The sequence below is a fragment of the Scyliorhinus canicula genome, chromosome 31, assembly GCF_902713615.1.
Source record: "Scyliorhinus canicula chromosome 31, sScyCan1.1, whole genome shotgun sequence".
Classification (NCBI taxonomy): domain Eukaryota; kingdom Metazoa; phylum Chordata; class Chondrichthyes; order Carcharhiniformes; family Scyliorhinidae; genus Scyliorhinus; species Scyliorhinus canicula.
This window is the reverse complement of record NC_052176.1, coordinates 4,464,094-4,482,500: the sequence shown is the minus strand read 5'-3', so window position 1 is coordinate 4,482,500 and position 18,407 is coordinate 4,464,094. Positions and strand designations below refer to the sequence as shown.

Below are 18,407 nucleotides of genomic sequence, written 5' to 3'. Positions count from 1 at the left end.
TAGGAGAAATTAGAACCCGAGGACACAGCCTCAGACTGAAGGGGAAATCCTTTAAAACAGAGATGAGGAGGAATTTCTTCAGCCAGAGGGTGTTGAATCTGTGGACCCTTTGCCGCAGAAGGCTGCGGAGTCCAAGTCCCACAAGTGTCTTTAAGACAGAGATGGATAGGTTCTTGATCAATAAGGGGATCAGGGGTTATGGGGAGAAGGCAGGAGAATGGGGATGAGAAAAATATCAGCCGTGATTGAACGGCGGAGCACACTCAATGGGCTGAATGGCCTAATTCTGCTATGTCTTATGAACACTATTGAAGCTTTTCTTTTCACTTTGAAAGGACTCTGCATTTATATTACTTAAGATTATTACACTAGACACACCAAGCAGCGGTTTTATTAGTTTTAAATGCATTGGAGCATTTTTTGAAACGGTAAAAGTTCTCTCATGCATCTCAACACTTACACAAAACTGTTTTTTCAGGACAGAGCCCTAATGATAAATCACAACATTGAACAATATCTCAAATTGTCAAAAGTGTTTACCTCCTGCCTATCAGAATGTCTCTGCAGGCTTCTTCCAGTCATCAAGAACTCCCCAAAGAGGCTGGTTTCTCGAGGGCTTGCAAAACTCGCATCAGCGCGCAGAAAATAGCAGGGGCGGGAGAAAAATTCTAATTTCCTATCGGGCTCACAATGGCAACCCTCGCCTCGGACGGGACATGTGGGGTTACGCCCCAAGGCTTTCCCGGCCCGCCGAAAGGCCACACGAGAGATTTATTTTTTTTGCTGTCAAATTGAAAGATTTCAGAATTTGCAAACCCTTTCCTGTCTCCCAGCGGAATCAAGCCTGAAAGTTGAAATGGTGCGAATGAGGGTGGGGACTAGTTTGGTAGCCCTTTTTCCCGTGGGGTGAAACATTTAGGCGGGAACGGTTGGGTCGTACTTCTTGTGTCCACTCCATGTGATAGAGATGACATTCGCTGCTTGAACTTGTTATGTACAGCGGAAATTACCCTGCGGGACCTTTATCCAAAAAGATAAACATCCCGCAGTTCCAACTTTTTGCGACCTCCACGGGGAAGGCGTCCATCCCTCTTATGTGAATGGCCACCTAGAGGTTTTGGATATGATTAATTACAGGGGCCATACCGGATGGCAGAAGTTTGACAATGCCCTGCTTCTGGTAGCAGGTTCCAGAAATCTCAGGGGCCTAGGTGTTGGAAGGCTGATTGCCCACAGAGGGACCACTGACAGACCCAATGCTCCCCTCGTTCAAACTTCCACCAGAACTCACGGACTCGTGTCCTGGGCCAAGCGTAAATTACCCCAGTCCCATTTCCTATCGCACAAATCAAAGGTTCAGCTTTCCACGGTAGTACACTGGTTAGCACTGCTGCTTCGCAGCGCCAGGGACCCCGGGTTCGATTACCGGGATTGGGTCGCTGTCTGTGCAGAGTCTGCATGTTCTCCCCCGTGTCAGCGTGGGTTTCCTCCGGGTTCCTCCCACAAGACGTGCTTGTTGGGTGAATTGGACGTTCTGAATTCTCCCTCCCGTGTACCCGAACAGGCGCAGGAGTGTGGCGACGAGGGGATTTTCACAGTAACTTCATTGCAGCGTTAATGTAAGCCTACTTGTGACACTAATAAAGATTAATATTATTATTTGGATAAGAAAATACGGAGAATATAGAGACAAGACCAGTCTTTGATTCAGGGTAATGAACAATTTATTTGATTTTTACAAGGTACACACTTGCCTTACATTCCCATTGTCTACTGTTTGCAGTCAAAGTGCAGACAGAATTATAAAGAAAAGTTCTATTAACAACACTTTTGAGTGGAACAAAAAAAAATAGTAAGGAAAACCAAGCAAAGTCACAATTTTCTTTTGTAATTTGTAAAAAAATAAAGGAAAGTGTTTGCTATGTTACTGGGAGTATTGGTGCTACCTGTGGATTTGAGACAAGGCGGGACGTTGCCGCAGCGCTCTCGTATTCGGCCTGGGCAATGCTCGTAAACCGAACACCGCAGGCTCCTTCGTTGGGCCGCCCGTACTTGCGGGCGGCAGACCTATGTTCTAAGACCAGCCAATCAATCCTGAAATCTCTGCACGAGGCGCTGCGTTTATTGACCAAGCCGGACTGCCGGGAAGGAAGGGGAACGGCGGGGAGAAAGCCGGAGGGGGGGGGGGGGGGGGGGGGGAACGCAAGATGGGAGTATTCGAAGTGCAACAAATTTGGATGTTGTAATTTTTAAGTGTTTCATACATTTTAACACTCGCGCTCCACTCCAAACGACGTAGTTGAGCATCGAGCGATTCCCCCGGGGACTTGACTTTTTCGTGGCTTTGGCAGAAAGGAGACGGGGGTAATAGATTACAGCAGCAGCACCACGAGAGAAGGAGTGGGTGGGGAGGGGGGCGGGGTGTATGACAGTAGAGAGGAAGGTGGCATTAACATTCACAGTGGAAACACGCCCTGACTAGATCCAGAGACAACAGTAACACTTTTCACAGAGCAGAAGAATTTAAGCTATCTACAATAGATTTATTTATTTTATTTGGTCTCTTAATTTACCGGGGAAAGGAAATTGGCCAAACCCCTTTGCTGGCTATAAGGCTCCAAACCGCTGGACGAATTGAGCCTGTTCTGGCCATTGCCAGATTGCATAGTTAGAATGGCATCTATCTATTTGTCTAACAGACAGCTTAAATTCTTCCTCTCCAACTGGCTTTGCGTCGGTCTTGCTCAAATCATTAATCAGTAAAACCTCTCATAGATTAGCTGCAATTCCATTGAATAAAATAAGCTGGAGAGCGCACCAGTGATTACATGTTTTAACACCACCATTTTACCAGTATATGAAAATAACAAACCATTAGATAGAAAATATAACAAAATAGTTTTTTTTCTCCTGCTAGTAGGCTATTGCTTTCAGCTCGTAGTAATAGAACTTTAGTTTTATTGTATTAGCTGGTACAGAAGTGTTCTGAACTATCTGCAGGTCAGATCTGGCTATGGTTCAATCCTTGCATTGTAAAAAAAAACAATGGCTCAACAGTTTTAAATACTCCATCCTATTTTTGACCTGCCAACGTGATAGGCTTTAGACCTTCATGCCGTGGCTTTTATCAGCTACAAGTAATGCAGTTAATTTCTATTTACAAGGACTCGTCTCTATTTACAGAATTATTCTTTGTTTTTGTTGATGTTCAGTTCCACCTTGGGAAGGCGGAATCCCGCTCTCGACCCACTCTCGTTGCTAGACGAGGAAGACAGGCGGGACTTTTTGGAAACGAGAGACATTCCGCTGCCCTCTCCTGCTGCCTCGCCCTCACCCAGGGTCACCTCGTAGGAGCCCTTAGACTTGGCCCCGAAGCCCCCGAACGTTCCAAATTTCAGCTTCGACTTTTTGCCCTTGGCCCCCGCCGCCCCTTCCCCAAGTTCGATCCTGCCCTTCGGGGAGGTCGGCGAAAGTTCATGCTCGTCGCTCAGAGACGACGACCTATGGCGCTCTGACTTCTTGCCCCTGAATAACGAGAAATCCAGCGTGCCCGACTTCCCTTTCGGGGAGGCGCTTACATCCAGGCCACGACCTTTCCCAGATGCTGCCACCTCTGCACCCTCCATCTCAATGTCACTGAATCCCAGGCTACCCTTTGAGCCCTTCACATCAATCTTTGGTCCAGACACACTGAATTCACCCTCTGCCCCTTCAACATTACTCTTCCCTTTCGACTTGGAAAAATTAAATTTGGGAATTTTAATTTTGCCCTTCTTCACCTTGACCCCTGAACTTTCCACCTCACCTTCTGGCAGGTTGACACTTGCTTGCGGCCCTTTAATACCGACACTCGCACCTTGTGTGCTTGAAGCATTTAGCTGACCTGAAGCACTGGCTCCCGTTGTCATTTCTGGCCCTTCTAAACGCGGCCCCTTTATTTGAAATTGAGAATGTTTGAATTTAGGTATTAACATTTTATCAAATGGAATATCGAGGTCTGCGATTGTTGCTTTAATATCTGCACTGGCGTCAGGAGCTTTGACGCCAAGCTCTGGACCCCTCGCGTCACCTTTGAAACCGGAGATACCAACACCTCCTTTTATCGTAGGGCCTTTTGCATCAAACTTCACATCTGGTGCACCGAAGTTCATATCTCCCTTCATGTCTCCCTCAAACCTTGGTTCAGAAAATCCTAAGTTAGCTTTTGGCACATTGAAATCAACGCTGGGACCCTTTCCTTTTAAACCACCAAAGTTGATGTCTGGCATATCCATTTTCATATCTGGACCTTTAACGTCTACTTTCGGGCATTTTATGTCAGCGTCTATCTTTGGGCCAGAAAGATCAGCAGCCAGATTTCCTTCCAGTTTAGGTCCCTTTGCACTAAGGTTGAAATCAGGTGCAGAGACCCCTCCTATCTTCTGTCCTGCAAGCTTTATCTGAGGCATCTTTAGCTTACCCCCTCCACCTTTAATGTCAATATCTGCGGCACCAACATCTATATTAGGACCCTTGACATTCACATCTGGTCCTCTAAAGTCTCCTTTGATATCTGGGCCGGAAAAATTGACATCACCTTTTAGTTGTGGATTCCTCAAATCTATGTCCAATTTAGGTGCCGAGATGCCAACTGATGGCATTGCATTCTTGGGGCCTTTGAATTTACCACCTGCGTTTATGTCCATGTCAGGAGCCTCAAGATTTGCATCAAAACCCACTGTCTTAAGATCACCTCCTATCTTTGCAGTCTGCATGCCGAGATTCAGATCAGAACCTTGCAGTTTAGAACCAGAAACATTCATTTCAGGCATCTTAAAATCCAACTTTGGTCCCTTCACATCTACTTGAGGTGCTTTGATGTCACCCCTTAGATCAAAGTCAGGTGAACTGACTTTGGGTCCTGAGACTTTCAATGACGGCATCTCAAAACCTGACCCTTTAACTTTAGCATCGTGTCCGTCAATGTTTACGCCGGGCGCACCAATTTTGATATCTGCTGACGGTACGTTAAAGTCAGCATCTAGCTTTGGTCCAGAAAGATCTGCCTTTGGAAGGCTGACATTAACATCCATATCTGGCCCTGTTGTTTTGTGATCTATCCCAAAGCTCGGTAATTTCAGTTTGGGCATTTTGAACTTCCCTCCTACACCTGCGCCTGACGTATCTAGGTTTACACTTGGCCCTTTGATATCACATTCCATTGTTGGGTCAGATACACTAATGTCACCTTTAAGACTTGGTCCTTGCAAATGTAGATCTGGAGCAGAGACCTTGGGTTGAAGATCAATACTGGGTGCATTAATGTGAACTCCGGGCCCTTTAATTCCACCCTCTAATTTGGGTGCGCCCAGTTCGACGTCCACATCTGAACCTTTGAATTTCGGTCCCGAAATATTGAACTTTGGCTTCTTCATTTTCATTTTGAATTTGTCTTCTGGTTTATCAATGTCCACATTAGGAGCATCAACGTCAAAATCTATTTCTGGTCTCTTTATGTCGACCGTCGGTCCTGTTACATCTCCCGATAGGTCACCTTTCAGGTTTGTGCCCTTTAGATTAACATCTAAATTTGGTCCAGATGTTTTTGGCGACTTGATGTTCACTGAAGGCAATTTTAATTTTGTCCCTTTGGCTTTGAAACCAGGTCCTTCCAAGTCAACGTCCGTGTTGACATCTAGGCCTGGTGCTTTGATATCAACATGTGGACCTTTTATGCCTGCAGTTGAAACATCGATATCAGGCGCTTGTAGATCTCCTTCAATCTTTGGACCATGTATATCGCCTTTGATTTTTGGCGATGCCAAGTCAAATTCAACATCTGGAAACGACAGCTTCATTTTTCCAAATCGTGGTTTCTTTACCTTTGCTGGCTTGACGTTTAATTGTCCATCAGATGATCCAAGGCTTACATTTAGATCTGGGGGCTTGATATCTGCATCTGGCTTGGCTAAATCAAGGTCACCCTTTGGAGTGGTCACCCTCACATCTCCTGCAGGTTTCTTTGATTTGATATTAAATTTAGGCATTTTAAACTTGCCCTTTTTCCCTTTGGTGCTAATGTTCAGGTCCGGTGAATCAACATTCAAATCTACGTCAGCACCAGATATGTCCAGAGACGGAGCATTTATGTCTCCTTGTGGTCCTTTACTTCCAAATCCAAATTTTGGTTTCTTAATTTTGGGCATTTTCAGATGCGCCCCGTGACCATCTGCGTCCATTTCGGGCCCACGGACATCGATACCTAAACTTGGAGATTTAACACCGGCAGAACCTTCCAGTTTGGGGCCTTTCATGTCAAAACTCATGTCTGGGGAAGATATATTGGGAGCTGAAATGTCCAAAGAAGGCAATGAAAACTTGTGCCCACTCCCTTTTGCGTCAGGGCCTTCAATCTTCATGTCAGGTCCCTCAATGTCTACTTTGGGGCCTTTAATATCAAAATCCGGGCCTTTTACGTCACCCTCCACATTAATGTCAGCAGCGATACCACCACTTGTCAGGTCAGGACCTTTAAGCCCAAGATCAAAATTCGGAGGTTTCATTTTTGGTAATGAGATATTGAAGCCTGGCATTTGAAATCCTGGGCCTTTAACTTTACCATCAGCATCCACATCTACATCGGGAACCTCAACTCCACCTTTTATCTTTTGTCCAGATAGATTGACATCTGTATCAGGAAGGGTGGCACTAATGTCCAGATCAGGTCCTTCTAATTTAGATCCACCCATTTTGAAAGTGGGTACTTTAATTTTTGGCATGCGGAACTGTCCATGCGTACCCTCCAAGTCAACATCTGGAGTTTGCAGACCAATCTGTGGACCTTTAATTTCTCCCTCTATATTTGGCGAAGAGACACCAATGTTCTGATCACCCTTAATTTTGGGGCCCTGGAAATTCAAATCAAAGTCAGGAGCTTTAATATGTGGAAAACCTATTGAAGGCATGGAAACCTTAGGACCACTTCCTTCAACACCAGGTCCCTCAATATCTACTTTGGGCCCTTTAATGTTCAAATTTTGGCCTTTGATGTCATGCCCCATATGAATACCAGGAACATCAACATCCCCTGTCAGTTTTGGACCTTTCAGCTCCAGATCAAAATCAGGTTTGGTAATCTTTGGACCAGTGAAACTGATTCCAGGTTTTTTAAATTTCGGGCGATTTAGATCACCCTCCAGACTAACATCAGGGACATTAACATCCCCCGACACTTTTGGACCTTTGAACTCCAATCCAAAATCAGCCTTTGGTATTGTCGGTCCAGCGATATTGATTTTTGGCATTTTAAATTTACGGCCACTAATCTTACCAGAACCGCTGTCAACATCTAGATCTACATCAGGTACATCAACATCACCTTCTATCTGTGGTCCAGTTAGTTTGACATCTCCCTCAGGAAAATTGGCATCAATGTCTAGATCTGGTCCTTCTAATGTACCTCCCCCCATTCCGAAGCTGGGCATTTTGAATTTGGGCAGATGAAACTTCCCACTGGGGCCTTTAATGTCAGCTTCAGGAACATCAACATCTACTTTGGGGCCTTTGATTTCACCCTCTATGTTTGCAGAAGGAAGACCAATTTCATGGTCACCTTTGAAATTTGGGCCTTTAAGATTCAAATCAAACTCTGGACCATGTATGCTGGGCATTTTTACAGAAGGCATTGCAAACTTTAGGCCGCTTCCTTTAACATCAGGTCCCTGAATATCAACTTTGGGACCTTTAATATTCACATTTGGGCCTTTGAGATCACCCTCCAGATTAAGATCAGGAATGTCAACATCTCCGCTCACTTTTGGACCTTTAAGATGGACATCCAATTCAGGTTTTTTGATCTTGGGTCCTGAAATGTTGAACTGCGGCATTTTAAATTTAGAGCCTTTGGTCTTACCAGAACCTCCAACATCTAGATCTACATCGGGGACATCAACACCGCCTTCTATCTGTGGTCCAGTTAGTTTGACATCTCCCTCAGGAAGATTGGCATCAATATTTAGATCTGGCCCTTCTAATTTACCTCCACCCATTCCAAATCTGGGCATACTGAATTTGGGAAAATGAAACTTCCCACTGGGGCCTTTAATGTCAGCGTCAGGAACTCGAACATCTACCTTGGGGCCTTTCATCTCACCCTGTATATTTGCAGAAGGCAGACCAACATCATGGCCACCTTTCACTTCGGGGCCTTTAAGATGCAAATCAAAGTCAGGAGTCTTTATTTTTGGCACACTTATGGAAGGCATTGAAACCTTGAACCCGCTTCCTTTGGCATTGGGTCCCTGGATATTCACATCTGGGCCTTTGAGATCACCCTCCAAATCAATGTCAGGGACAGCAACATCACCGCTCATTTTTGGACCTTTGAACTCTACGTCAAATTCAGGTTTTTTGATTTTGGGTCCTGAAATATTAAATTGTGGCATTGTAAATCTTGGACCCTTGATTTTGCCTCCTTCAATATCTAGATCTACATCAGGTACATCAACACCGCCTTCTATCTGTGGTCCAGTTAGTTTGACATCGCCCTCAGGAAGATTGGCATCAATGTCTAGATCTGGTCCTTCTAATTTACCTCCACCCATTCCGAATCTGGGCATTTTGAATTTGGGCAGTCGAAATTTCCCACTGGGGCCTTTAATGTCAGCTTCAGGAACATCAACATCTATCTTGGGGCCTTTGATTTCACCCTCTATATTGGTAGAAGGAAAACCAATTTCATGGTCACCTTTGAATTTTGGGCCTTTAAGATCCAAATCAAACTTTGGAATATTTACACTGGGCATTTTTACAGAAGGCGTTGCAAACTTCAGGCCACTGCCTTTGACATCAGGTCCCTGAATATCAACTTTGGGACCTTTAATATTCACATTTGGGCCTTTGAGATCACCCTCCAGATTAAGATCAGGAATGTCAACATCTCCGCTCATTTTTGGACCTTTCAGATGGACATCCAATTCAGGTTTTTTCATCCTGGGTCCTGAAATGTTGAAGTGCGGCATTTTAAAATTAGGACCTTTGATCTTTCCAGAACCTCCAACATCTAGATCTACATCGGGAACATCAACACCGCCTTCTATCTGTGGTCCAGTTAGTTTGACATCTCCCTCAGGAAGATTGGCATCAATGTCTAGATCTGGTCCTTCTAATTTACCTCCACCCATTCCAAATCTGGGCATACTGAATTTGGGCAGATGGAACTTCCCACTGGGGCCTTTAATGTCAGCCTCAGGAACATCAACATCTAGCTTGGGGCCTTTGATTTCACCCTCTATGTTTGCAGAAGGCAGACCAATTTCATGGTCACCTTTGAATTTTGGGCCTTTAAGATCCAAATCAAACTCTGGAACATGTATGCTGGGCATTTTTAGAGACGGCATTGCAAACTTCAGGCCGCTTCCTTTGACATCAGGTCCCTCGATATCAACTTTGGGACCTTTAATATTCACATTTGGGCCTTTGAGATCACCCTCCAGATTAACATCTGGGACGTCAACATCTCCGCTCATTTTTGGACCTTTCAGATGGACATCCAATTCAGGTTTTTTGATCCTGGGTCCTGAAATGTTGAAGTGCGGCATTTTAAAATTAGGACCTTTGATCTTACCAGATCCTCCGACATCTAGATCTACATCGGGAACATCAACACCGCCTTCTATCTGTGGTCCAGTTAGTTTGACATCTCCCTGAGGAAGACTGGCATCAATGTCTAGATCTGGTCCTTCTAATTTACCTCCACCCATTCCAAATCTGGGCATACTGAATTTGGGCAGATGGAACTTCCCACTGGGGCCTTTAATGTCAGCCTCAGGAATATCAACATCTACCTTGGGGCCTTTGATCTCACCCTCTATATTTGCAGAAGGAAAACCAATTTCATGTTCAGTTTTCAATTTTGGGCCTTTAAGATTCAAATCAAACTCTGGACCATGTAGGCTGGGCATTTTTAGAGACGGCATTGCAAACTTCAGGCCGCTTCCTTTGACATCAGGTCCCTCAATATCAACTTTGGGACCTTTAATATTCACATTTGGGCCTTTGAGATCACCCTCCAGATTAACATCTGGGATGTCAACATCTCCGCTCATTTTTGGACCTTTCAGATGGACATCCAATTCAGGTTTTTTGATCCTGGGTCCTGAAATGTTGAAGTGCGGCATTTTAAAATTAGGACCTTTGATCTTACCAGATCCTCCGACATCTAGATCTACATCGGGAACATCAACACCGCCTTCTATCTGTGGTCCAGTTAGTTTGACATCTCCCTCAGGAAGATTGGCGTCAATGTCTAGATCTGGTCCTTCTAATTTACCTCCACCCATTCCAAATCTGGGCATACTGAATTTGGGCAGATGGAACTTCCCACTGGGGCCTTTAATGTCAGCCTCAGGAATATCAACATCTAGCTTGGGTCCTTTGATTTCACCCTCTATGTTTGCAGAAGGAAAACCAATTTCATGTTCAGCTTTCAATTTTGGGCCTTTAAGATTCAAATCAAACTCTGGACCATGAATGCTGGGCATTTTTAGAGACGGCATTGCAAACTTCAGGCCGCTTCCTTTGACATCAGGTCCCTCAATATCAACTTTGGGACCTTTAATATTCACATTTGGGCCTTTGAGATCACCCTCCAGATTAACATCTGGGACGTCAACATCTCCGCTCATTTTTGGACCTTTCAGATGGACATCCAATTCAGGTTTTTTCATCCTGGGTCCTGAAATGTTGAACTGCGGCATTTTAAAATTAGGACCTTTGATCTTTCCAGAACCTCCGACATCTAGATCTACATCGGGAACATCAACACCGCCTTCTATCTGTGGTCCAGTTAGTTTGACATCTCCCTGAGGAAGACTGGCATCAATGTCTAGATCTGGTCCTTCTAATGTACCTCCACCCATTCCAAACCTAGGCATACTGAATTTGGGCAGATGGAACTTCCCACTGGGGCCTTTAATGTCAGCCTCAGGAATATCAACATCTAGCTTGGGGCCTTTGATCTCACCCTCTATATTTGCAGAAGGCAGACCAATTTCATGGTCACCTTTGAATTTTGGGCCTTTAAGATCCAAATCAAACTCTGGAACATGTATGCTGGGCATTTTTAGAGACGGCATTGCAAACTTCAGGCCGCTTCCTTTGACATCAGGTCCCTCGATATCAACTTTGGGACCTTTAATATTCACATTTGGGCCTTTGAGATCACCCTCTAGATTAACATCTGGGACGTCAACATCTCCGCTCATTTTTGGACCTTTCAGATGGACATCCAATTCAGGTTTTTTGATCCTGGGTCCTGAAATGTTGAAGTGCGGCATTTTAAAATTAGGACCTTTGATCTTACCAGATCCTCCAACGTCTAGATCTACATCGGGAACATCAACACCGCCTTCTATCTGTGGTCCAGTTAGTTTGACATCTCCCTGAGGAAGACTGGCATCAATGTCTAGATCTGGTCCTTCTAATTTACCTCCACCCATTCCAAATCTGGGCATACTGAATTTGGGCAGATGGAACTTCCCACTGGGGCCTTTAATGTCAGCCTCAGGAATATCAACATCTAGCTTGGGTCCTTTGATTTCCCCCTCTATATTTGCAGAAGGAAAATCAATTTCATGTTCAGCTTTCAATTTTGGGCCTTTAAGATTCAAATCAAACTCTGGACCATGTAGGCTGGGCATTTTTACAGACGGCATTGAAAACTTCAGGCCGCTTCCTTTGACATCAGGTCCCTCAATATCAACTTTGGGACCTTTAATATTCACATTTGGGCCTTTGAGATCACCCTCCAGATTAACATCTGGGACGTCAACATCTCCGCTCATTTTTGGACCTTTCAGATGGACATCCAATTCAGGCATTTTCATCCTGGGGCCGGAAATGTTGAAGTGCGGCATTTTAAAATTAGGGCCTTTGATCTTACCAGATCCTCCGACATCTAGATCTACATCGGGTAAATCAACACCGCCTTCTATCTGTGGTCCAGTTAGTTTGACATCTCCCTCAGGAAGATTGGCATCAATGTCTAGACCTGGTCCTTCTAATGTACCTCCCCCCATTCCAAATTTGGGCATACTGAATTTGGGGAGTCGAAACTTCCCACTGGGGCCTTTAATGTCAGCCTCAGGAACATCAACATCTATTTTGGGGCCTTTGATTTCACCCTCTATGTTTGCAGAAGGCAGACCAATTTCATGGTCACCTTTGAATTTTGGGCCTTTCAGATTCAAATCAAACTCTGGACCATGTATGCTGGGCATTTTTACAGAAGGCATTGCAAACTTTAGGCCGCTTCCTTTGACATCAGGTCCCTCGATATCAACTTTGGGACCTTTAATATTCACATCTGGGCCTTTGAGATCACCCTCCAGATTAACATCTGGGACATCAACATCTCCCCTCATTTTTGGACCTTTCAGATGGACATCCAATTCAGGTTTTCTCATCCTGGGTCCCGAAATGTTGAAGTGCGGCATTTTAAAATTTGGGCCTTTGATCTTACCAGATCCACCAACATCTAGATCTACATCGGGAACATCAACACCGCCTTCTATCTGTGGTCCAGTTAGTTTGACATCTCCCTCAGGAAGATTGGCATCAATGTCTAGATCTGGTCCTTCTAATTTACCTTTTCCCATTCCAAATCTGGGCATTTTGAACTTTGGAAAACGAAACTTCCCACTAGGGCCTTTAATGTCTGCCTCAGGAACATCAACATCTACCTTGGGGCCTTTGATCTCACCCTGTATATTTGCAGAAGGCAGACCAACATCATGGGCACCTTTCACTTCGGGGCCTTTAAGATGCAAATCAAAGTCAGGAGTTTTTATTTTTGGCACACTTATGGAAGGCATTGAAATCTTGAACCCGCTTCCTTTGGCATTGGGTCCCTGGATATTCACATCTGGGCCTTTGAGGTCACCCTCCAGATCAATGTCAGGGACAGCAACATCTCCGCTCATTTTTGGACCTTTGAAATCTACATCAAATTCAGGTTTTTTGATCGTGGGTCCAGAAATATTAAATTGTGGCATTTTAAATTTTGGACCCCTGACTTTACCTCCTTCAATATCTAGATCTACATCGGGTACATCAACTCCGCCTTCTATCTGTGGACCAGTTAGTTTGACATCTCCCTCAGGAAGATTGGCATCAATGTCTAGACCTGGTCCTTGTAATGTACCTCCCCCCATTCCGAAGCTGGGCATTTTGAATTTGGGCAGTCGAAACTTCCCACTGGGGCCTTTAATGTCAGCCTCAGGAACATCAACATCTACTTTGGGGCCTTTGATTTCACCCTCTATATTTGCAGAAGGCAGACCAATTTCATGGTCACCTTTCAATTTTGGGCCTTTAAAATTCAAATCAAACTCTGGAATCTTTACACTGGGCATTTTTACAGATGGCATTGCAAACTTCAGGCCACTGCCGTTGACATCAGGTCCCTCGATATCAACTTTGGGACCTTTAATATTCACATTTGGGCCTTTGAGATCACCCTCCAGATTAAGATCAGGAATGTCAACATCTCCGCTCATTTTTGGACCTTTCAGATGGACATCCAATTCAGGTTTTTTCATCCTGGGTCCTGAAATGTTGAAGTGCGGCATTTTAAAATTAGGACCTTTGATCTTTCCAGAACCTCCAACATCTAGATCTACATCGGGAACATCAACACCGCCTTCTATCTGTGGTCCAGTTAGTTTGACATCTCCCTCAGGAAGATTGGCATCAATGTCTAGATCTGGTCCTTCTAATTTACCTCCACCCATTCCAAATCTAGGCATACTGAATTTGGGCAGATGAAACTTCCCACTGGGGCCTTTAATGTCTGCCTCAGGAATATCAACATCAAGTTTGGGGCCTTTGAGATCACCCTCCAGGTTAACATCTGGGACATCAACATCTCCGCTGACCTTTGGACCTTTGAGATGCACATCCAAGTCAGGTTTTTTCATCCTGGGGCCTGAAATGTTGAAGTGCGGCATTTTAAAATTAGGGCCTTTGATCTTACCAGACCCTCCAACATCTAGATCTACATCGGGAATGTCAACACCGCCTTCTATCTGTGGTCCAGTTATTTTGACATCTCCCTCAGGAAGATTGGCATCAATGTCTAGATCTGGTCCTTCTAATTTACCTCCACCCATTCCAAATCTAGGCATACTGAATTTGGGCAGATGAAACTTCCCACTGGGGCCTTTAATGTCAGCCTCAGGAACATCAACATCTAGCTTGGGTCCTTTGATTTCACCCTCTATGTTTGCAGAAGGCAGACCAATTTCATGGTCACCTTTCAATTTTGGGCCTTTAAGATCCAAATCAAACTCTGGAATCTTTACACTGGGCATTTTTACAGATGGCATTGCAAACTTCAGGCCGCTTCCTTTGACATCAGGTCCCTGAATATCAACTTTGGGACCTTTAATATTCATATCTGGGCCTTTGAGATCACTCTCCAAATCAATGTCAGGGACAGCAACATCTCCGCTCATTTTTGGACCTTTCAACTCTACATCAAATTCAGGTTTTTTGATTCTGGGTCCTGAAATGTTGAAGTGCGGCATTTTAAAATTAGGACCTTTGATCTTTCCAGAACCTCCAACATCTAGATCTACATCGGGAACATCAACACCGCCTTCTATCTGTGGTCCAGTTAGTTTGACATCTCCCTCAGGAAGATTGGCATCAATGTCTAGATCTGGTCCTTCTAATTTACCTCCACCCATTCCAAATCTGGGCATACTGAATTTGGGCAGATGGAACTTCCCACTGGGGCCTTTAATGTCTGCCTCAGGAACATCAACATCTAGCTTGGGTCCTTTGATCTCACCCTCTATGTTTGCAGAAGGCAGACCAATTTCATGGTCACCTTTGAATTTTGGGCCTTTAAGATCCAAATCAAACTCTGGAACATGTATGCTGGGCATTTTTAGAGACGGCATTGCAAACTTCAGGCCGCTTCCTTTGACATCAGGTCCCTCGATATCAACTTTGGGACCTTTAATATTCACATTTGGGCCTTTGAGATCACCCTCCAGATTAACATCTGGGACGTCAACATCTCCGCTCATTTTTGGACCTTTCAGATGGACATCCAATTCAGGTTTTTTGATACTGGGTCCTGAAATGTTGAAGTGCGGCATTTTAAAATTAGGACCTTTGATCTTACCAGATCCTCCGACATCTAGATCTACATCAGGAACATCAACACCCGCCTTCTATCTGTGGTCCAGTTAGTTTGACATCTCCCTGAGGAAGACTGGCATCAATGTCTAGATCTGGTCCTTCTAATTTACCTCCACCCATTCCGAATTTGGGCATTTTGAATTTGGGAAGTCGAAACTTCCCACTGGGGCTTTTAATGTCAGCCTCAGGAACATCAACATCTATCTTGGGGCCTTTGATTTCACCCTCTATATTTGCAGAAGGAAAACCAATTTCATGGTCACCTTTCAATTTTGGGCCTTTCAGATTCAAATCAAACTCTGGACCATGTATGCTGGGCATTTTTACAGAAGGCATTTCAAACTTCAGGCCGCTTCCTTTGACATCAGGTCCCTTAATATCAACTTTGGGACCTTTAATATTCACGTCTGGGCCTTCGAGATTACCCTCCAAGTTAACATCTGGGACATCAACATCTCCGCTGACTTTTGGACCTTTGAGATGGACATCCAATTCAGGCATTTTCATCCTGGGGCCTGAAATGTTGAAGTGCGGCATTTTAAAATTAGGGCCTTTGATCTTACCCGATCCTCCAACATCTAGATCTACATCGGGAATGTCAACACCGCCTTCTAGCTGTGGTCCAGTTAGTTTGACATCTCCCTCAGGAAGATTGGCATCAATGTCTAGATCTGGTCCTTCTAATTTACCTCCACCCATTCCAAACCTAGGCATACTGAATTTGGGCAGATGAAACTTCCCACTGGGGCCTTTAATGTCTGCCTCAGAAACATCAACATCTACCTTGGGGCCTTTGATTTCACCCTCTATGTTTGCAGAAGGCAGACCAATTTCATGGTCACCTTTCAATTTTGGGCCTTTAAAATTCAAATCAAACTCTGGAATCTTTACACTGGGCATTTTTACAGACGGCATTGCAAACTTCAGGCCACTGCCTTTGACATCAGGTCCTTCGATATCAACTTTGGGACCTTTAATATTCACATCTGGGCCTTTGAGATCACCCTCCAGATCAATGTCAGGGACAGCAACATCTCCGCTCATTTTTGGACCTTTCAACTCCACATCAAATTCAGGTTTTTTGATTCTGGGTCCTGAAATGTTGAACTGCGGCATTTTAAAATTAGGGCCTTTGATCTTACCAGAACCTCCAACATCTAGATCTACATCGGGAACATCAACACCGCCTTCTATCTGTGGTCCAGTTAGTTTGACATCTCCCTGAGGAAGACTGGCATTAATGTCTAGATCTGGTCCTTCTAATTTACCTCCACCCATTCCGAATTTGGGCATTTTGAATTTGGGAAGCCGAAACTTCCCACTGGGGCCTTTAATGTCAGCCTCAGGAACATCAACATCTATCTTGGGGCCTTTGATTTCACCCTCTATATTTGCAGAAGGAAATCCAATTTCATGGTCACCTTTCAATTTTGGGCCTTTCAGATTCAAATCAAACTCTGGACCATGTATGCTGGGCATTTTTACAGAAGGCATTTCAAACTTCAGGCCGCTTCCTTTGACATCAGGTCCCTTAATATCAACTTTGGGACCTTTAATATTCACGTCTGGGCCTTCGAGATTACCCTCCAAGTTAACATCTGGGACATCAACATCTCCGCTCACTTTTGGACCTTTGAGATGGACATCCAATTCAGGCATTTTCATCCTGGGGCCTGAAATGTTGAAGTGCGGCATTTTAAAATTAGGACCTTTGATCTTACCCGATCCTCCAACATCTAGATCTACATCGGGAATGTCAACACCGCCTTCTATCTGTGGTCCAGTTAGTTTGACATCTCCCTCAGGAAGATTGGCATCAATGTCTAGATCTGGTCCTTCTAATTTACCTCCACCCATTCCAAACCTAGGCATACTGAATTTGGGCAGATGAAACTTCCCACTGGGGCCTTTAATGTCTGCCTCAGAAACATCAACATCTACCTTGGGGCCTTTGATTTCACCCTCTATGTTTGCAGACGGCAGACCAATTTCATGGTCACCTTTCAATTTTGGGCCTTTAAAATTCAAATCAAACTCTGGAATCTTTACACTGGGCATTTTTACAGACGGCATTGCAAACTTCAGGCCACTGCCTTTGACATCAGGTCCCTCGATATCAACTTTGGGACCTTTAATATTCACATCTGGGCCTTTGAGATCACCCTCCAGATCAATGTCAGGGACAGCAACATCTCCGCTCATTTTTGGACCTTTCAACTCCACATCAAATTCAGGTTTTTTGATTCTGGGTCCTGAAATGTTGAACTGCGGCATTTTAAAATTAGGGCCTTTGATCTTACCAGAACCTCCAACATCTAGATCTACATCGGGAACATCAACACCGCCTTCTATCTGTGGTCCAGTTAGTTTGACATCTCCCTCAGGAAGATTGGCATCAATGTCTAGATCTGGCCCTTCTAATTTACCTCCACCCATTCCAAATCTAGGCATACTGAATTTGGGCAGATGAAACTTCCCACTGGGGCCTTTAATGTCAGCCTCAGGAACATCAACATCTACCTTGGGGCCTTTGATTTCACCCTCTATGTTTGCAGAAGGCAGACCAATTTCATGGTCACCTTTCAATTTTGGGCCTTTAAGATCCAAATCAAACTCTGGACCATGTATGCTGGGCATTTTTACAGACGGCATTGCAAACTTCAGGCCACTGCCTTTGACATCAGGTCCCTTAATATCAACTTTGGGACCTTTAATATTCACATTTGGGCCTTTGAGATCACCCTCCAGATTAACATCTGGGATGTCAACATCTCCGCTCACTTTTGGACCTTTGAGATGGACATCCAATTCAGGCATTTTCATCCTGGGTCCTGAAATGTTGAACTGCGGCATTTTAAAATTAGGGCCTTTGACCTTACCAGATCCTCCAACATCTAGATCTACATCGGGAATGTCAACACCGCCTTCTATCTGTGGTCCAGTTAGTTTGACATCTCCCTCAGGAAGACTGGCATCAATGTCTAGATCTGGTCCTTCTAATTTACCTCCACCCATTCCAAATCTGGGCATTTTAAATTTGGGCAGATGAAACTTCCCACTGGGGCCTTTAATGTCAGCCTCAGGAACATCAACATCTACCTTGGGGCCTTTGATTTCACCCTCTATGTTTGCAGAAGGAAAACCAATTTCATGGTCACCTTTCAATTTTGGGCCTTTAAAATTCAAATCAAAATCTGGAATATTTACACTGGGCATTTTAC

General features: G+C 44.4%; 1 protein-coding gene across 1 annotated transcript in view; it reads right to left on the bottom strand.

Moving 5' to 3' along the window:
- Positions 1-1,706: 1,706 nt before the first annotated feature.
- Positions 1,707-18,407, bottom strand: part of LOC119958807 (neuroblast differentiation-associated protein AHNAK-like) — an 84,012-nt gene continuing 67,311 nt past the window's right edge. The window contains 2 exon segments of the mRNA XM_038787309.1: positions 1,707-15,215; positions 15,217-18,407. Coding sequence (XP_038643237.1) covers positions 3,186-15,215; positions 15,217-18,407 — 15,221 coding nt within the window. The 3' untranslated portion in view covers positions 1,707-3,185.